The 22,411-nt window shown below is 37.1% G+C and overlaps 1 protein-coding gene across 1 annotated transcript; it reads left to right on the plus strand.

Moving 5' to 3' along the window:
* The first annotated feature begins 1,437 nt into the window (after positions 1-1,437).
* Positions 1,438-14,668, plus strand: LOC120415750 (elongator complex protein 2). The gene is made up of 5 exons (XM_039577358.2): positions 1,438-1,667; positions 1,728-3,045; positions 13,579-13,885; positions 13,948-14,439; positions 14,502-14,668. Exons 1-5 carry the CDS (start codon positions 1,545-1,547, stop codon positions 14,617-14,619), a joined length of 2,358 nt encoding a protein of 785 aa, XP_039433292.1. The 5' UTR covers positions 1,438-1,544; the 3' UTR covers positions 14,620-14,668.
* Positions 14,669-22,411: the final 7,743 nt, after the last annotated feature.

A 22,411-nucleotide genomic window follows, 5' to 3' on the forward strand; every position in this document is an offset into this window, starting at 1 on the left:
GAAAAAAAAGGGATCAGAGATGGTTTTCAATCATGTTTTTTTGTAGTACTTAAAAATAAAGCCTCAAGACTCTATTGGAATTAAAAAAAAAAACAAAAAAAGATTATTTTTTAAAGAATATTTATAGCATAAAAAATATTTAAAAAAATTGATTAAAAAATCAGAAATTTCTAAATAAAAATACACTTACACCCCGATGATTAGTCACTTTTTCGTTTGACACATTTTAGTTTGTACCCCGTTTGATTTGTCAAAGTCAAACTAAACGTTTGGTCGCGTTTGGTAGTAAGTGTAAGCCCCGTGAAAAGGGTGTCAAACTAAAAAGTCACTCCGTTCGTTTGAAAACAATTGGTGAAAGAGATTTAGAAATTTGAAAATTAAAACAAAAAAAAATGTAGAAATTTAAAGATTAAAAATTTTTAAAATTTAGAAATTTTAAGATTATTTTTTTTTAAATTTTTGAATTCAAAATACAGAAAACAAGTGTTAAAAACATTAGTATTACTCTCTTGCTTATTAACCAGCCCCCTGGCACCACTGTAAATGCCTAGAACGTTTGACAGTCACCCTAAACCTCGAAGAGCTTACGCATTAGTATGTGTGAAGAGTATTTGGTTTTAATCGAGGTTTTAATCAAATCGAGGTCACTGCAGTAAAAAAAAAATACAATTTAACCCAAAAATTACAAACTCCTTGTCAAAACAAAAAGCTGTCAATAGAGCTATCTAAGCCCGATCTCACGCACATGTTGCAATTGCTTACCATTTGTTTTTGCTGGCGGGTACAAATTTTGGTACAAATTTTGTACAAACACGCAATACATGCGCACGTAGATAACTCTATATCCCTGCGATATATGCTGTTTTTTGCGTTGGGCAAATTGCGCAAATTTAGCACTCTGTGTTAATATTCTGTATTTATGTAAATTTAACTGAACAAATCACTCAAATCATTTTTGCGTGCACATTCTAAACAAAAAATAAATTCTAACTAATTTTCGAAGCATTTTGACGTTTCTCCTAAAATGTAAATATTTACCACCCACCGCACATGCCGTTGCTGTTTTGGCAGTTCTAAATCATTCACGATTAGTATTTTTATATCAGTGAATTCGGGCCGTTTTGTCGAGCCGTCCGGCCGTTTTCGGGCCGTTGTCGGCCCCGTCCGTCAGTCAGAGAAATGTTGTCCTGTCAAAAAAAATTTTGCCTTAAAATGAAAAAAAGTGATCAGAAATGGTTTTTAATCGTGTTTTTTACCGTTGTACATAAAAAATTACATAGGGCTTTAGTACCCAATTTAGCACTCCGTTGTAATATTTTGTAAATTTAACTGAAAAAATCACTCTAATAATTTTAGCGTGCACATTCTAACCAAAATCTAAATTCTAACCAATTTTCGAAGCATTTTGACGTTTCTCCCAAAAAAGTAAATATTTACCACCCACCGCACATGCCGTTGCTGTTTTGGCTGCTCTGAATCATTTACGGTTATTATTTTTGAATCAGTAAATTTCCAGACTTTAGTGAGAGAAAAACCAACAAACGATGATCACCTCCAACCGCTACACTTCGGCGGCCTGCAACCGCACGCCGGAATCACTGGACTGGGGCGAAGACGGGCTGATTTACTTCGCCGCATGCCATGCGATTGCCGTCTTCGATTCCAATGTGATTGCCTTTAACATGTTTTGAATCGTCTTCATCATAACTAAATTATCATCATTCTAGTTCCAAGGATCGTCCAAAATCGTAAGAACCCTGTACGGTCACACCGCACGCGTCAACACCGTGAAGAAGATTCGGAACGTTCCGCCGGCGGAACAAACGGTCGATTTGCTATCTGGATCGGATGATGGGACCTGTGTGCTGTGGGATAGTCGAGAAGGGGTTAAGTACACCCTCAAAGGACACTCCAAGGGAGTGACCCAGGTGGAGGCCATTTACCACCAACGAGACGGGCTACTGGTGGCCACGGGGTCGGCGGATAGCAGTGTTAAGCTGTGGCGCCGCGAGGGAGACCAGTTTGAGTGCTTTCAAACGATCGACCTCCGGACGGGTTACTGTTTTGCGTTGAAGTTCTGTACGTTGCCACGTTCTGGAGGAGTGATGTTGGCCTGCGCGACGGACAACGATCTGGTTACGCTTTATGTAGCCTCGGGGGATCAGTTTGTTGTGGCTGAAAAGCTGGCCGGACACTCGGACTGGGTTCGTGGGTTGGATTGCGTGACGGAGGGAGAGGATCTGCTGCTGGCCAGCTCATCTCAAGACAGCTTCATCCGACTGTGGAGAGTTTCGCCGAGAGACCAGGTTCGGGCGCAGAGATCCTTCGAAGAATTCTCCGCCGACGAGGACATTGTCCTCGAGGAACGCGTCTTCAGCGTTGAGCTCGAGGGAACAAGCTTTCACTACGCTCTTTCGCTGGAATCGGTTCTACAAGGCCACGAAGGGTGGGTCTACGGCGTTCACTTCAACAAACAAGACGCCCAGCTTCGTCTGCTGTCCTCTTCAATCGACAAAACCCTAACAATTTGGTCACCCTCACCCGATTCCGGCATTTGGTACGAAAGTGTCCGCGTCGGTGAAGTGGGCGGTTCCTCGCTCGGATTCTACGGCGGGAAATTCTCCCCCGACGGCAAGTCCATCATCGGCCACGGTTTCCAAGGCAGTCTCCACCTGTGGCATCAAGATCCAACCAACCCAACTCTCTGGACGCCCGGAACCATCATCGGAGGTCACTTTAGCGCCGTGCGCGACCTCGCTTGGGACCCCCAAGGAGGACACTTCCTTGTCACCCTCTCCGCCGACCAGACGACTCGGATTCACGCCGAGTGGAGCAAAGCACGGACATGGCACGAAATTGCGCGGCCGCAGGTGCACGGTTACGATATGCAGTGTTTGGCGTTGCTTTCGCGGTATCGGTTGGCGAGCGGGGCCGAAGAAAAGATTGTGCGCGTCTTTCAGGCGCCCGGGAACTTTGTGGAGAATTTCCGGCAGCTTTGTGGTGTGGCGAGGGAGGCGGACGGAGATGGAGAGGAGATTCTTAAAAGTAAGTTATAAACGATCACAGTGGGCGAAAACCCACCTCTAATCCCATTAAATTGAAGCCGCTGTTTTTTTCTTCTGAAAAATAGTTTTTCTTATGTAAAAAAATCTCAGGAATCGATTGGCGCATAGCAAACCCACCGGAAATGACGGGAAAGGGTCCATTTTGCCCCATTTGTCCTAATAATTGGAATTTTCTGTATTTTCACTCTACTAGTTAACCATAGTAACATTTATAGGATATCTTTATACTTATTTTAATGTAAAATTAGCAGGGGAATCGAATGGTGATATTTTGGAACCATTTGGCGTGACCCATTTTGCCCTATGGGCCCTTTTTGGCGATTTTCGCTAATTTTACTCCTTTTTACAGCATTTAGCGTAGGAATTTCGTAAACTTATTTCTGCTATACGTGCAAAATCGGCACAAGAATCATAGAATGCTTATTTAGGACCACTTATAATAACCCGTTTTACCCCATGGGCCATTTTTTACTATTTTTCCTAATTTAATTTGTTTATAGGTGTTTTGCATATAATTGTAATAAACTAATCACTGGTAATTGTATAAAATGGCCATGAGAATTTAAAGGTATAATTTTGGAATTACTTGAAACGTCCTATTTTGCCCCATGCCCCCTTTTTAAAATATCTCATGTAATTTGAATTGTTTTTCGAAACAATTTGCAAAATATGGTGATAAATGAATTACTTTTTAATGTGTAAGATGTTCAAGTAAATTAAATCTTGATATTTTGGAATTGTTTGAAATAGCCCATTTTACCCCACTAGCCCTCTCATCATGTTTTAGGCCATTTAGTTCCTTTTAGAAGCGATTTGCATACAATACTTATTGCATAATGATAATTATCTGTGTTTTATGGACAAAAGAATTTAACATAGGTATTTTGGGATTATTTCGAACTGTACGCGATCAGTGCATCCTGCTCGTTCCCAATGTAAACATCAACAGCGTGACCAGAAATAACAGTTTGTAACTGATTGATCCTGTTGAAAAATTAATAAATACAAGAAACCTAATTCAACAACTCCATTAAAAAATAAAATTAGGATGTGATGTAATGAAAACTTTATTGATTGATCTTCATAATCTTAGTGGATTAACTCAACTGATCGATTTAAAAATAAATGTATTATAGCGATCACAGCTATTCAATTGAAAAAAAAAATAAGTGAATAAAAACATATAAAAGCTTTCACAAAATACGTTTTGAAAAAAATCTTTTTCATATTTTTTTCTATTTTTTTTTGGAATATATTCAAAATTGTTTGCTAAATTTATTTTTTATTATGATTTTATTTTTCTCATTATTTTTGGAATATTTAAGAAGGCTTATTTTATTGCGGTACAGATTTTTGATTCTAATAAATTTGCATCATAAAAAAGATTAAATATCAGGCTAAATATTTATTTTAGAGTGAGCCACGTAGCCTAGTGGTAACGCTCCCGCCTAGTAAGCGGTAGATCGGGGTTCAGATCCCGGCTCGGACCAACACAACTAGTGATCGTTTCTCTTCTGGATTCGATTGCTTAGTAAAGGGAAGGTAGTGTATCGTCACAAACTGGACCTTGTCACGACACCTTAGGAAGGTGGCCTATGGAATGTTAACATTAACCTTAACATGTTAACATTAAGTTGAGAATGAAATTGCCACTGAAGCCGCTTTGTAAATGCCGGCCCGATACTCTTCAAGGGTGTTCCCATAGGAACTGGGAAAGATTTACTTTTTACTTAATTATTTTGTTCATTGAATTAAACAAAAAGTTCATCAAACACTTAATTAACATTAAAAAATGGAATAAAATACTAATCTTTTTCAACAATCAATAATATTTTATGTTTTTTAAGACAATTGTTTTTGGTTTCTTTTCTAATTATCATTCATTCATTCTTCTTGTTGACGCAAATCCACTTGATAACCTGATGTAAAAATACATAATTTTGTTGTATTATTTTTTACTACATTTCCCTACAAATTCATTTGAAAGTCTATTGCCATTGTTGGCTATAGTTATTATTTCAAAACAAAACTCTTGTTTGCTAAAGTCTTCTTAGTATCAAGATACATTTTTTGTAAAGACTAATACGAACAGCTATGAAGATTTGTATGGACAGATTTATGATGCAAAATGGAATAAATAAAATATTGTTCAAAATATTATCTGCTCACATATTTTAAATAAAAATACAGGAATACAAGCATTAGAATGAATCAAATGCTGGTTTCCAAAAACTTGACAATAATTTTATTTGTTTTGCATTCAATTATTTTGTGTTGCCTTAGCTGGAAATATCCATGAATTAATTATTGGTTCCTTCAAAGCACAAAAAAATATTGCCTTTTTATAATCTGGTTTACGCATTAGACTCCTTTAAAATAAAGCTAAAAAAATAATAATATTTAATAATAATCATTTAAATGATCTGGAGTACTTTTCTCACTTGCGAAAGTGAGGAGAGGTAAAAAAATTTACAAAGAAAATCTCTTACATACGATTTTTTTTGTAAAGATTTTGTTAAGTTTAATCTGCAAATGAAATCGAGAATCAATAAATAACTCAATAACTCCAAAAAAACCATTTCTGAGTTTATTTTTATTGGTTAGTGCGATCATCTCAGGATTTCATGGAAATTTGCCTTAACTGAAAATTTCCGAATCCCGGGAGTTTTTTTATTTTTTGTCCAGGTTTTCCCGAAATTGAAAAAAACTATTTTGGACTGGAAATTTTGATTTGGTTGTTTAACTGAATACTTGGTAAGGATTTTGTCAGCATTTTTTTTTATTAGGCATATTAATTTGGCTTATTGAAGATTTTTTTAAATTTTAGTGTTCTGATCTGAAAATTTATTTCTTTTAAAATATTTTCTCTGTAATTTTATATACTTTAAAAGGTGGGTATTTTATTTTTGATTTCGGTTAAATCAGAAATTTATTGCTGGAAAATCTATTGTCCCTAATCAGACTTTAGTCCAGATTTGCTTCAGTTGGCGATTGTGACTTATATGGAAATAAAAGAAAATTTAAAAAAAATATTCTAAATTTTAAACTTATTTTAAAATTTAACATTGATATTATCGTTATCATTATCCAATACATAATTTGTTTGTCAAGCTTTTACATACATATTAATACTAAATAAGAAAATATATTTAACATGCAAAACTTATTTAATATAAATCGCATTGGATAAAGAATTGTTGTTGATTTTAAATAAACATTCAATAAATAATAATTACAATGCATTTCCAAAAAGCATTTGATGCTTTAAAAATATATAAAAATTATAATATCTGAAATATCTGCTCTCCTTGTTCAAAATGCATTTTGGACAGATTTAAATACATTACGAATGTAGTGATAAATGTTTTTTATTATTATTTTAAAAGTATCTCGGGATCCCGGAAATTTCCAGGATTCTACAAATACTTTTCCGTTTCTCGAGAAATTCAAATCCAGGGAAAATAAACACCCTATTATAGATTTTTCGTGCAGGAAGTATGGAATTCTTCTATAGCATTTTTTTCAACTAAATACTAAATGAAATAATGAAAATAATCAATGAGAATCAAGCTCCAGGAAGATAAGGCGAATATTTACTAGATCCTCAATCTAAAAAATAGGCAACCAAATCCGCTAAGTACTGCGAGGAGAGCCCAGATGTGTCATTCAGTCTATTGAATATCTGTGATCGACGAAATATAAGTCTGTTTAAAGCATGATAAAAATATCTATATATTTATAAGCATGATAAAAATAATCAATAAGATTATGAAGATCAATCAATTATGTTTTTTCCATAACATCTTAATTTTATTATTGTTGAATTAGGTTTCTTGTAATTAGAAAAACTTCTTTAGATGTACAGTTTCGAAAAAGTTTTTTTCTCGGACAAAAAAAATCGTCAAAACATAGATATTCTGAAAACTAATGATTACAAAACAACTGGGCAGGTGTAAAATGCATTTTAAACACTTTTTTCATTCAAATGTTGAGGGACATAAACTTCAAAAAATATGTGCAACGGCCATATTTATTTTTCAACAGGATCAATCAGTTACAAACTGTTATTTCTGGTCACGCTGTTGATGTTTACATTGGGAACGAGCAGGATGCACTGATCGCGTACAGTTCGAAATAATCCCAAAATACCTATGTTAAATTCTTTTGTCCATAAAACACAGATAATTATCATTATGCAATAAGTATTGTATGCAAATCGCTTCTAAAAGGAACTAAATGGCCTAAAACATGATGAGAGGGCTAGTGGGGTAAAATGGGCTATTTCAAACAATTCCAAAATATCAAGATTTAATTTACCTGAACATCTTACACATTAAAAAGTAATTCATTTATCACCATATTTTGCAAATTGTTTCGAAAAACAATTCAAATTACATGAGATATTTTAAAAAGGGGGCATGGGGCAAAATAGGACGTTTCAAGTAATTCCAAAATTATACCTTTAAATTCTCATGGCCATTTTATACAATTACCAGTGATTAGTTTATTACAATTATATGCAAAACACCTATAAACAAATTAAATTAGGAAAAATAGTAAAAAATGGCCCATGGGGTAAAACGGGTTATTATAAGTGATCCTAAATTAGCATTCTATGATTCTTGTGCCGATTTTGCACGTATAGCAGAAATAAGTTTACGAAATTCCTACGCTAAATGCTGTAAAAAGGAGTAAAATTAGCGAAAATCGCCAAAAAGGGCCCATAGGGCAAAATGGGTCACGCCAAATGGTTCCAAAATATCACCATTCGATTCCCCTGCTAATTTTACATTAAAATAAGTATAAAGATATCCTATAAATGTTACTATGGTTAACTAGTAGAGTGAAAATACAGAAAATTCCAATTATTAGGACAAATGGGGCAAAATGGACCCTTTCCCGTCATTTCCGGTGGGTTTGCTATGCGCCAATCGATTCCTGAGATTTTTTTACATAAGAAAAACTATTTTTCAGAAGAAAAAAACAGCGGCTTCAATTTAATGGGATTAGAGGTGGGTTTTCGCCCACTGTGCATTGTTGCGAATCGAGGATCTACTGGAATCCTGACGATCAAATGGTCGTCTCTTTTTCAATTAGCGACTTGTAAAATATGAACTGTTAATCTATTTTTTTCTGTTTTTAAAAGAAGCCAGACAGGTTTTAAAAGAAACGTTCTAGATTTTTTGGCTATTGATTAAAATTTCGGGGATTTGAGATAAGAGTAGCTTTCGGATAGGTTACTTTAAATCTTGTATTCAATTCAAGTTAGGTAGTTATCCTTAAATGAATATTTGGACTTATATGAATAATTGAACATTTTGGACTTATGAATAACACACAACTGTGCATTTATTCTAGAGTCAGATCCATACAGCGTCAGTGTTTATTTGGTCGAAGTGTACTAATTCATTGGCAGATCTGGTTCTAGTTGTAATGCACGACAAGACTACTGACGGACGTGACAGGACGAGGGCCCAGTTTAGAGGTTTCGACATCAACGATGTGCGGCTGGATCACCCTCCCGAAAAAAAAAAAAAAAATTAACCCTCAAATAAGTTTATCCTGAAAATGTTTCATTGTATGCATTTTTGCCTTCCTCACCTTACTGAGGAAAGGCTTTAAAATCACTCGAAAAATGAACTTCTCAATTCGACCTCGTAGACCCACCTTCATGTATACCTATCGACTCAGAATCAAATTCTGAACAAATGTCTGTGCGTGTGTCTGGATGTGAGTCCGTGCACCGAAAAATATGCACTCGATTATCTCCGGACTGGCTTAACCGATTTACACCGTTTTGGTCTCATTCGATTCGCCTTGGGGTCCCATAAGACCCTAGTTAATATCATAACGTTTAGTAAAGTACTTCAAAAGTTATGCTTAAAAAACGATTCTGGCTAAAGTTTGAAAGATTGTAAAAAGGGTGGTTTTTGTAAGAAAACCTGTCTGATCATACATTTTTAGAAAAGGTATTTATAAGACCTTTCTAATGAGCCCAAAAAATTGAAGATCTGATAGCCCTATCAAAAGTTATGAGCACTTAAGTGTCATTTGTACACATTTCAGAGGCCGGATCTTAAATATTTTGATGAAAAAGTTGTCCGGATCTATCACGCGACCCGTCGTTAGTTGGATAAACGAAAGACCTTTCTAACGAGCCCAAAACATTGAAGATCTGATAACCCTATCAAGAGTTTGAGCACTTAAGTGTTATTTGTACACATTTTTGAGGCCAATTCTCAAATATTTCTATGAAAATGATGGCCGGTTACACTATGCGGCCCATCGTTAGTTAGATAATTGAAAGACCTTTCTAATGAGCCCAAAACATTGAAGATCTGATAACCCTATCAAGAGTTATGAGCACTTAAGTGTTATTTGTACACATTTTTGAGGCCAATTCTCAAATATTTCTATGAAAATGATGGCCTGTTACATTATGCGACCCATCGTTAGTTAGATAATTGAAAGACCTTTCTAATGAGCCCAAAACATTAATGATCTGATAACCCCATCAAAAGTTATAAGAACTTAAGTGTTATTTGTACACATTTTTGAAGCCTGATCTCACATATTTTGATAAAGATTAGGTCCGGGTCAATCATGCAACCCATCCTTAGGTGCGTAATCAAAAGACCTTCTCAAGTTTCCTTTTATTTCCTCGTTGGGCCGAAATTGCCATCTAACCACACCATACCATTTGGCAACGGGACGGCAATTCCTCGAAGAATCTTCGGTGTCAATAAAACAAACGATATAAATTTTCAAACATTTACTTGTATATGTACACACTTTGCATTTTTATTCATTTTCCTACTCGAATGTCCTTTAATAAAAACCTTCATCATCCCGGTACGAGAATCGAACTCACGACCTCTGGATTGGAAACCCATCACGCCGCAAGTCGAAACCCATCCCCTACCGGTCAGTATTCCCAGTGAGCATATTTACTCTTTTAAGGGATCTGACTTTGCCGAGCCAGACAGGAATCGAACCCATCACCTTCCGCTTACAAGGCGAAACCCGTAACCTCACGGCCACGGAAGCTCGGCACTCCGTCCTTCCCTTTTCCTCCTCCTTCTTTACCCTATCGCAGCTCCGCCACATTCATGCCCATCGTGGTGCTCCAGCAGCTGCACATCCTCTGGCACCCAGGGAAAGACAATCCTGTTCGCAATGATCTACATTGGCCAATCGATCAGATTAATGCGTCCTCCCCGCACAAACATCTCGTCCCGCACCTTCTTCTTCAAATGAACCTGCGTCAAGTACTCCTTGCCATCGGTCGTGTAAATCACCTCCAGCAGGCCCTTCTCAATCAGCAGAATGACCACTTCGACGCAATTCCGACAACCTGTCCAAGAAGAAATGGAAAGTAAAGTGACACATCTTCCAGCAAAAATCGCAAGAACCTACCTTTGGAAGCTGGTCCAGCTGACGACATTCTGGAAGTCGGAAGCGAGCCGCTCGATTTCGTCCCAATCGGAAGTCATCATGGACGAGAGGTTTCGCTTCGGTCAACACTAGAAAATTCACAGGACCAGCTGCTGAAATCGCACAGACCGAAAAACAGCTCCAGATCACACGAAGACGATGGCAAAACAAAAAGATCTGTCAAACAGGGTAGTAACATTTTTTTGGTCGAAAACTTTTTCGACGAAAATTTAATACATAGGGGATGGTGGCGCAAGACGACCATATGGGGCAAGAGGAACAATCGCTCGTACGGCCGTAATTTTTTTACAATTTTGATATTTCCAGTAGGAGGAATTGTTGCCAGCAATGCAATTAGTTGATTCTACCGCCAAAACGACGTAAACGCCACGGGACATAAGATTGCATGGGTTTTTTAAACCGTCGTTTTCTTTCAAGATTTGGAATGCACAAAATAAGGCTAAGAGCGAGGCTAAGAGTTTGTTTTTTGTCATTTAGGGGAACAGCATCTAACTTCAACGTACCTTTTCTACCAATGATGTCTGTGTCAAAAAGTGTGACAAAAAGTCTGCAGTTTTTTTAAATCGGATTTTATTTAATTTCGGATGAAATTACTATATTACAATAGAGTTATCTACGTGCGCATGTATTGCGTGTACGTATTCGAAAAAGATTGAGGTTAAATTTTGTACCCGCCAGCAAAACAAATGGCGTTCTAGTGTGCGTGAGATCGGGCTTAGATAACTCTATAGGTTACAATAGGTGCACGCCCAAAATGTCAAAATCGCGCAGTGTACCAACATTAGAAACAAAGTATGGCTCAAAAGCCACTGCACACTTTGTTTGTAATGTTGGTACCACTGCGCGATTTTGACATTTCGGGCGTGCACCAACCGTAACGCCATTTTCGCTTAACAATATGGATATATCAGAGGAAGGCACCAACCACCTAAAGGTGGATTAAGTAACGTTTTTAATAAACTCTTCGATTGCAAATTTGGTGTTACATTTCTGGAGCAACATTTGAAAAGGGCGCATAAGCATGTTGACAGCCAGAACTATTTTATAAATTTCAAGCCAACTATTTAACAAAACCTGCAGTGTTATAAGGTAGCTGCCAGCTGTTGTTTAACATTTCGAGTTTTGTGACAAAGTAACCTGCTGGATCAGAATTTACATAATTTGCTTCAGCCGATTTTGGGCGGTGGGGGATCGCGCACGCCTTGCAGGATTATTAGCCTGTCCCATTTTGAGGTCATGTCGAGGAATTTCAGGTGCTCTCTTCTTAAATAATAGATTATGATGTTAGGAACAATGTTTTCTTGGACAAGAAAAAATAATAAAATACTTTTTCGCACCCCCTATTCGATTTACTGAAAAAAGTAACTTTTTTGAACAAATTTTCTAAAATCGCTTGGAATCAATACAAAACTGGATCAATCTGGTTTTATTTTGCTTAAACGTTAGGTTTTTGTCCATATATTAAAATGCACTATCAATATTAGACCAAAATTTAAGTTTTTGGCTTCTCAGGCTGATGTGTGTCGAAAAAATTGCATTTTTTCGAAACTTTTTTCAGAAATGCTCATATAATTTAGGGTAGCCCATTTTTCCCAGCAAAACAAATGAATGCAGCTTGTAGGAAACGGCGAACATTTTTCCTTTTGAGAAAATTCAATTTCGACACTCATCCAGTGCCGAGATATTTGAGTTTTAGTGAGCAAAAAAGCGCCAATTTTCAAAATTTCTCAGAATTCAGAAGCAAGGCCAACTAATTACAAGACGTTGCAAGCATATGTATTATGCTTTCTTATGGTAATTTTGGCCGCTGAATCCGAATCTGGAATCTAATTTCGTGTAAACAGTGATGTGCAAGAAAGTATTTTATTATTTTTTCTTGTCTAAGAAAACATTGATCCTAACATCATAATCTATCATTTAAGAATAGAGCAGCTGAAATTCCTCGACATGACCTCAAAATGGGACAGGCTAAGGATTATTCGTGTTTCGGGCGTAATTTTTTTCAGTGATTGGTGTTTTTTTGTGCTTTTATTAAGATGACATGATTTGTTTTGTGATTTCAAAGCCCATCCTATATCATCGTTGATCAGAAGGCACAACGTCGGGTAAATTGTGCGTTAATTTTTCAAATAATGTGTTAAATTTTCACGGTGAAAAAGTCATTTCTATAGATTGGTTTATCGAAAAACACGCTGACATTTAGGATAGAAAATTACCACGTGGACACCTAGACTCGTTTTTGCATTTCCATCTCTTCCATTTTCGTTGTATCGCTATTAAGATTCGATTGTGAGTAGCGGGACCCCGCGGTCACTCTGCATCGTATTTTTCGGTACCTTTTATTTGATTTTTTTTTTAATAAATCTTTCTTTTATCATCGTTGATCGGAAGGTTAAAATTTGTTGATCGTTATATTTCATTCCAACTGGCAGTATTAGCTCATCAAACTATCCATTTTATCAAGAGTAAAGCGTCTTTTATTTACTAGTTTTGAAATTTGCTCGCGTTATCTTAATTGTACAAACAGTAAAATTATACTGATAAGTCCATCTCATAGCACTAATGCTCGGTTGGCACGCGTTCGATTGATTTTTTTTTAAATAATCAAATATGTATCCGGCTGCCTAAGATTTTTAAAATTTCAACTTATAAACAAATTGTATATGGTCGCATTTTCTACCACAGTCAATCCTGACCTCATACCCATCTTACAAACCCCTCAAAACTCATGTGATACTTTGTCGGAGACGCAGCCGATTTAGCGGTCTCCATCACTCAAGTATCGGCTAACATTCCCATCCACTTCCCCGTGTCTTACCACTGGTCGTGGCCGGCGTCGGTATTGATCAGCATGATAGGGACCTTTGAAAATTGCGAAGGGGTGATGATTGGTTCCTACTGTGGTCCACGGAGCAATTTTTGGAGGTCCTGGTCAATAACGAAGTAGCATCTACGGGTAGACACCAATGCTATGCTATGGAAAACTGGCAACGTAACATTTTGAAACTGAAATGATGCTGTGAAGATTGATAATGAATAATATTTTTTTTTGTTCCAGCAACCCCGCAGGGCGCCTCCGTCCCCTCTCTAGGTTTGTCCAACAAACCCGTGTTCAACGTGGACGCCGAGCCGGAACCGGACAAGAAACACGTCAAGGACATGTACCCGGAGCACTACTTCGTCCCGACGACGATGAACGCTCCCCCAACGGAAGAGACGCTTATGCAGAACACCCTTTGGCCTGAGATGCAAAAACTGTACGGCCATGGGTATGAAATCTACGCGTTGGCCGCTACCTCCGACGGACGGTGGTTGGCCTCGGCTAGCCGGGCGACTTCCGTGGAACATGCCAAGATTCTTATATGGTAAGGAAGCATTATTCATATATTTTTAAATTTTAGTTTAAAATAAAACTTTGAATTTCCAGGAACACCTCCACGTGGAAAATCGTACAGAAGCTCCAAGCGCACCAACTGACCGTCACCCAGCTCGCTTTCGCCCCCAACAACGCCCTTCTTCTGGCAGTTTCCCGCGATCGTACCCTTTCCGTGTTCCAGAACAAAGAGGACCCCTCCCCGGAAACCTGCGACTTTCAACTGCTCACGCAAACGAACAAGCAAACGAGCGTTCACACGCGGATAATTTGGTGCTGCGACTGGGCGCACGACTCGGACCACTTTGTAACGGGTTCCCGCGAGGGTAAGGTTGTCCTGTGGGCGGTGCGTGACGGTGAAGGAAGCGTTCCCGCCGCGCGAGCTACGCTAGATCTAAAGGGGGAATCGGTGACGGCGGTAGCATTTGCCAGAAGGACGATTATGGACGAGCAGCAGTACCTGGTGGCGGTTGGGTTGGAAAAGGGAAGCATTCTGCTGTATTCGGTACGAGCCGAGTGGCGGTTGCTGGTGACGATTGATCAAGCGTATGTTTCGATAAAAAAAATTAAAAGATGAAACCTAAAGCTATTTTTTTCTAACGTTTTAGTTCCGGACATCACCTGACGGTGAAGAGGCTTGCTTTTCGGCCAACGACAGGTGCCGAATTACAGCTGGCGAGTTGTGGCGATGATCATTTTGTACGAATCTACGATATTACGTGTTAATAAAGTGATTGTTATAAATATGTACTGAATTAAAAAAAAAATGCGTTTGCTTGTTTTTTTAGAATTCCGCTACCGATTTTATGGCTTTTTCTATAAATGCAATATCAAATCCTTACTATCACGATTGTTAGTTGGGGAACAGTATGTAATTCTATCGAACACCTAATGTTGGCATATCAGTACTTTGACATCGAACTACAGCTTCTAAATGGCGTTTTAACTAAAATCAAGTAATAACTAGCTGTGTTGAAAATGAGCAAGTAAGTTTTTTTTAAGTTTTGAAAAATAATTTGTCAACTGTGGCTAATCGGGAGCTCCTTAAAGCAGGGGTGCGATCAGTAAAATCTGTAAATTTTGAAGGAATTTTCTAATCAATTTGGTGGCTTCGGCAAAGTTGTAGGTTAGTAAGGACTATTTGGATTTTTTTAATACATGTTTTTTATATGTTCAAAATAAAAATATATATATATATATATATGTTGTAGGAGACATAAAAACCACAACTTTTGAGCCATAAGAATAGACAAGAAAAACTCCGCTATACTATGATTTTTAGAAAAAAAAAATTGTTTCTTGGAGAAAAAATTGAAATTTAAGTCAAAAAATTTGTTTGACTGCAGTGACATGTGAAATCTAGGGCTAAAAATTGAATATTATGCCCATTTGAAATGTTAGTCTTGATTCCAAAATTTTCAAAATAATTTTTATCGAAAAGATCATATAATTTCACAAATGTTTTATTTTTCCACATTGAATATTAGACTTATGGTGGCTGAGATATTGCATTAAAACCCGATTTAATCCCACCTGGGGTGAGAAAGAGCCTTTCTTACTTAAGAATATAACAATGGTAGAACTTCTTTCAATTAATAACATCAACTTTGTTTATTTATAACGTCAGCACAAAAGAAAGTCTTATGATGAAAGCAAAGTATTATGATGATATTATGAGTGTTATGAGTGTTATGAGTACAAACAAGCGATTATGACAAACGCGATCATAGCAAGCTTCCCAACAACGCACACCGCGGTTTTGGTTTTCTAGTTTCGGTACGAGCCCTTTTGTGTGACTGTGTTGGTGTTTTGGTTCATCGTACCAGCGCTCCAAGACAAGGTCAAGTGAACCGCGTGTGCCGCACGGTGCAGGGAAGATAGCCATTCAGCTTCTACGAGAGTGACAGAGTCAGAGATAGCTATTTTTAACAACCGCACCACTACACACTCAATCGCGAGAACCTTAGGAAGAAAGCCATTGGATTCGCCAGCATTGAACACTTTGAAAACGATATAAACGATGAAAAGCTTAGAAAGCTCCTATTGGAATCCAATAAACCCTGTTAAATAAACTTACGAAAATGAAGTCCACATTTAGGCGATTTTAGAAGCGCACGGGAAACAAGTTGATTGTAGCCGGATGAATGTCCTATGTCACAAAAGTTTTTGCATAAACATTGGACAGTTATGCAAAAACGGACAGGGCAAAAGAAACCGAAAAGCTACGATATCTTACATATTGAAGGAAACATCGGTAGACAAGTTACTACAAAATGAGTATAAGTCGAGCCACAAAATAGATGCGCCAGCATTCTCGCGCCAGTATTCGAAGCTCAACTTGACAACTTGTCGACTTGGCGACGAAGCGTCGAAAATCGTGATTTTTTGGCGATTTTTCCGCTTAAAATTCATGCTGAATCGACATATTTACGAAGATGGAAATGACGTTCGGCGTAAAGTAAAACCTATACCTTTCTTTAGTAAGAAAGGCAAAAAGTAAATCGTTCTAAAAATTGATCGCGATTGTCGATCGATGTCGAATTTGTTTCAGATGCTCACTCATGGTCTGTACTATGAATGTAGCAAGAAATTTCGAATAAAATCAGAAATGAAAAATGTTGGCGAAGGTCACCAGGTGGGCTTTTACCTTTTTTAGGGATTTTTTTTCTTATGGTAGGTCAATCAAACGGCTCTAACTCCAGAACCATATTATGAATCTGGATGAAAATTTGGGAGGTTGTAGGGCTCGAAAAATGCAATTTTTGAGATAAATAAAATATATGAAAATAAAAAAAAATTTACCACATTTTCATTTGAAAACTGTGTATTTTGTTGAAAAGTCTGGCCGCATCCGAAAACAGATGGATATTTCGAAATTTGCGCGGCAACTCGCCCAGGTTCAGCACACTAGCTTTCATCTGCATTTAGAAGAATCGAAATCGGATATATGGGAGCTGAGAACGGCGCGACACAAAATTTTGCAAAATTTTACCACATACGAACATCACTCGACCTCCACGGAATTTATTTTCTCAAAATTCGAGGGTTCGAGATAGACGAGTTCTGTCAAGGTGAATCGATAGAGCGTCGAAAATCGATGCAGTGTGATTTTTTGGCAATTTTTCCGCTTAAAATTCATGCTGAATCGACATATTTACGAAGATGGAAATGACGTCCTGGCTTAAAGTAAAACCTATACCTTTCTTTAGTAAGAAAGGCAAAAATATAGGAATGTTTGATGACACTTAAAAAAAACTCACTCATTTCTTTTGATAGGGTTCGCAGACCTTAAATATTCTGGCTCATCGGCAAGGTCTGATAAAAAAAACCTATCCAACGATAGTTCACATGGAAGATTCAGACAATATTTCTATCACAATATCTGAAATCCGGCCTCCAAAAAGTGTATAAATAACACTTAAGTGCTAATAACTTTTGATAGGGTTGTCAGATCCTCGATGTTTTAGGCTCATTTGGAAGGTCTTTCAATTATCTAACTAACGATGGGTTGCATGATGGACCCGGACATCATTTTTATTGAAATATCTGAGATCCGGCCTCCAAAAAGTGTATAAATAACACTTAAGTGCTAATAACTTTTGATAGGGTTGTCAGATCTTCAATGTTTTGGGCTCATTCTAAAGGTCTTTTTAATACCTTTCTGAAAATGTATAACATGAAAAACCGGCATTTTTACAATCTTCCGGACATATGCCAAAATCGTTTTTTTAGCATAACTTTTGAAGTACTTTACTAAACTTGCTGATTTTAAATAGAGACCTACGGGACCCCAAGACGGATCAAACTAGACTAATACGGTCAAAATCCGTTCATCCAGTCCGGAGATAATCGAGTGACAATTTTTTGTCCACACACCTACACACGGATTTTGCGTGCACGGACTCACATCAAGACACACGCACAGACATTTGCTCAGAACATGATTCTGAGTCGATATGTATACGTGGAAGGTGGGTCTAGGTGGTCAAATTAAGAAGTTCATTTTTAGAGTGATTTTATAGCCTTTCCTCAGTAAGGTGAGGAAGGCAAAAAGATGCAAATTTAAAACTTAAATATTTCGAAAAGGCGCAAGCCAAATTTAAAGCACCAGGTTGCATTTTCCATCTCTTTCTTTTATTTGCTGTATTTCAGAAACCAGATGTCCAATCTACAATGTTTCTTAGGCAATCTCATTGGGTTTTTTTTTAACTAGTCGAAAAACATATTTTCAGGGACGTACAATCATGGACACTTTTGAAAAAAAAATTCGAAAAACGAGATTTTTTCAGTTAAAATTTCACTTTAAGAGGCTACACAGCAAATTTTGGGTTGCAATTTTAGTAAAATAATTAACTGAATGTGATTCAGTAATCATCACATTTACTGAAATTCGGTAATAAACAAAAACATTACTGGCTATCTGTCAAACTGAAACGTCACTTCTAACTTATCGAGAAATTAAAAGTGAGAGTGTGTGCGTGCAACATGGAGTTAAACTTTTCAAAGTGCCATGGTAATCTTCACAGCAACTTCATAGAAAGTTTAACTCCATGTTGCACACACTCTCACTTTTAATTTCTCGATAGAGCTTTATGACGTTTCGCGTACGCACACTAGCGCACCATCTGATTTTGCTGGCCGGACAAAATATAACCCCAATCTTTTTCGTGTACGTACACGCAATACATGCGCACGCAGAAACCTCTATAGAGGAGAAAAGCAACTCGCGACATAATTTTGAGGCTAGGAATTTTGACAGGTATGATTTTCATAAAGTATTCACCTCCTTTTCTCTCCCACAAAAAAACTGGGGACAAGGTAGCTGTCAAACTAGGCCAAAATGTTAAAGTCACTCACAAAATGAACTTTGAGTGATTTGAGTTCATTTCTGACGTCACGATTTTTTCCTCTATAGAGGAGAAAAGCAACTCGCGACAAAATTTTGAGGCTAGGAATTTTGACAGGTATGATTTTCATAAAGTATTCGCCTCCTTTTCTATCCCACAGAAAACCTGGGAACGAGGTAGCTGTCAAACTAGGCCAAAATGTTAAAGTCACTCACAAAATGAACTTTGAGTGATTTGAGTTCATTTCTGACGTCACGATTTTCTCCTCTATTACAAGCTATAGAGGAGAAAAGCAACTCGCGACAAAATTTTGAGGCCACGTGACGTCAGAAATGAACTCAAATCACTCAAAGTTCATTTCGTGAGTAACTTTAACAGTTTGGCCTAGTTTGACAGCTACATTGTCCTAAATTTTCTGTGGGAGAGAAAAGAAGGCGAATACTTTATGAAAATCATACCTGTCAAAATTCCTAGCCTCAAAATTTTGTGGCGAGTTGCTTTTCTCCTCTAATAGAGGTAATCAAACAACAACGGAACCTTCAAATCATTTAGAGGCTTGGTGGTGGAAGTGTTAAATAAAAATCCATTTGGGGCAGAATGGGCCACCATTATCCTGCCTTATAAAAACAATCAAAAGTTATGAAATTTGGATTAAATGAATTATTTCACTCTTGGTAGCTTCACAAATCCCGTTTAATGCAACATTAGTTGATTTTTTAATTGTTTTAATCCTATTTGTAAAAAATGTGTCTTATTTCGACATATTTACACTATTTTCAAAAATGTTTGTTTTGTTAAGTAACTATTTTTATAAAAGTGATCAAACTTCATGGAAACTATGTTGGAAAGGTTACTTAAGTCATTTCTTATCACCTTTCAACGTTGTATTAGACAAAATGGCTTGTTTTCTAAGGTGGCCCATTCTGCCCCGCACTGTGGAAAGTTAGTCCAAAAATCAAATTTTTTAAAGTGCATCAAACATAGTTGAAAGTCGTCTTTTTCATCAACCAAGTATACAATATTGAAGGGAACATTCCAAAGCATAAGCTTACTACATTGGATTCATAAATTTGTATGTTTTTGTAAGGTTTTCGGTACATTTTACTTAGGCGGACCATTCTGCCCCCCTTCCCCCCCCCCCGCCTTTAATAGAGGGGAAGTTCACTTTTGAGTAGTTTTATAGCCTTTCCTCAGTGAGGAAGGTAAAAATATTGATTATATTAGAAGTTCAGTGGATTTAGATGTTATTTTTGGCACTTATATTTTCGCACACAATCTTATCAATACATTGTGATAAAATAAACGCATGTGTTGCTCAACTGGAACTCGCATAAATTTTCTAGAAATTTCTCTCGAAAGCTCTTGCCTCTCGCGAACCCCCAAGATCAGCAAGTTTGCCCTCAAGTGTCCTCGTCGCGCGGTCAGCCCCGCCGTGTCATGGCCATTCCCTCTAACCTACAGCCCTCTTTTGTGAAGCCCAAACGAGCACGCTCGCTGGATAATCTCGGCGTTTATTTTTAGCGCAAGCTGATTATTCTATACGTTTCCTAATGTGGATACTCTTTCAAGAGTTTTGTTGCAAAGTAAAGAAGCAGCAAAAAACAGTGACGAGCCCACAAAAAAAACGAGCTCTCATCAAATAAAACCGGCTCAGCAGCAGAACTGAAGCGAGGTTCCTCAACAAACTGAACCTCGTCTCAGAAACGTGTTAGCAGGGGAAGGTCATTTGCAGTTGGACGAAAAGCAGAATAGTATTACTCAATATGGATAATTTATTCATCTGTTATATAAACAAATTAGCAGTATTTCATTGTTTAAAGTTTTAGAGGAAATCATCGAAACACGAAAAATTATTAAAACCTAGGGTGATTCCTGAGACTTCAGTTATGTCGTCGCTGTCGTGCTAACTTGTCGCACGTGCATTTTGGGTCAAATTAAGTTAAGAACGAAATTTTGTGCAGCTCACAATGCCTCACCTTTTGACCTTCACACATCGTTCGATTTTTAGAAATTTGATAAATTACCGGAAAAACTCCGTGCATTTTTGTCACTTTTCATATGAAAGAAGAAGTTTCAAGGGGAGAGTGGGGAGACTTGATCCCCGAGGACACTTGATCCATAGCCTGTATCTCGTCAGCATGTGGGTAAAGAAAATATCTTTATTCTAGAAAGTTGTGCGAAAAAGTGCTGCAAAAAAAACCTCCTCGAGATCTTTTTTCTTTGTTTTAATATGTATAGAAAACATTTAAAATTAATTCAAAAAAATACTTTTATACATGAATTGTTTGATAAACTTATCAACTACAAAACCCTCACGCAATTGACGTTAAATATATCGTCGTACTATTTTTACAACCAATTGTTTAAAATAGTGCAATTAGGAAGACTTGATCCCTACATTTTAGCCCGAGCATGGGTAAATAACAAGGGAAATGCGTAATAATACCTTTTTCTGGTATCAATACCAAATTTTGGTATTCCTGGACTCTTTAAAATTTGTCTTAAGGATTATGCAAGAGCAAAATGTGGTAGAATTTGTCAATGGTCGAACACCACATTTTGGTTTTATTTTGGTATTAAAGTGTTTTATCAAATTCCTCTGAAACTATGGGAAAATTTTGACCAATTTTGACAAAATAATTAATTTTGCGCAAGCAATGTTCAAAAAACCAGAAGACCTCAACTTGGTATTGAAATGGTTTTATTTTGTGGTATTATTTTACCCTTGGAATAACATGGTTTGGTATTGTTGTGCCCTTTCGCATACAAGACTTTGGTATGATTTTATGGTATTTTACCATCTATTACTGGGCAACTAAGGGCACATTTTGGTCCCTGTTATTTGCCCAAGTAATACCAAAATTTGGCATTCCCGTGTTATTTACCCCTGGGTGCTGCAAAGACAGAATGCGTTAGGTGATTTTCGAATTATCCCCACTGCTCCCCATTAATACAACTGCACTACAGCTGTAAACATAAACAAAGTTGAAGGCTATGTTCAAGCTCAAGCGTGACATATTTTTTGCTGCAAAAGTGACTTGTTTTGAAACATTTTGGATATGTTGATGTTAAAGTTTTCGCTGAAAAATTAAGTGTTTCGCGCGTTGTTTGTTCGTAGACTAAATGATGGGCGGTCAAAAGAGGCTTTTTTTGTTTTCCACGTGACGAAAAATTGCGTCAGAAGTGGCTGGAATTTAGAGAATCATAAGAGCAACCAAATGGATGTCCTGAGGTTATGAGTCTTTGAAGTGCAGTGATAATATCGAAGTAACATTATTCAATATAATGTCGCAGGTGACATTTTTAGTTATTGATAATTCATCGTTAACATTTCAAAAAGCATCATAAACATAGGCTTTGCGTGAGACATAGTGCTTATTGAAATGTTAGCGACGAATTATGTCAATCTCGATTTCAACCCTCTTAAGACTTCGAATACCTCAAAAGTTCGACGCCATCAACTTTTTTTTATTCCTGACAAAATAAAGTATTGATCGATTACAATACTTGCTTCTTCTTGGGAGCATTTTGCGAACCGTAAATTGGTTCCGCTTTGACAGTTCTAAATTGAGGCCGCATTGCAAACCACTATTCAGCACCCAGATTTACCCCTGCTCGGGGTTGTTGTTTATTTTCATAAAAAAATATTTAAAAAATATTGCAATATCTTT

This window comes from Culex pipiens, chromosome 3, assembly GCF_016801865.2.
Source record: "Culex pipiens pallens isolate TS chromosome 3, TS_CPP_V2, whole genome shotgun sequence".
Taxonomy (NCBI): Eukaryota; Metazoa; Arthropoda; class Insecta; order Diptera; family Culicidae; genus Culex; species Culex pipiens.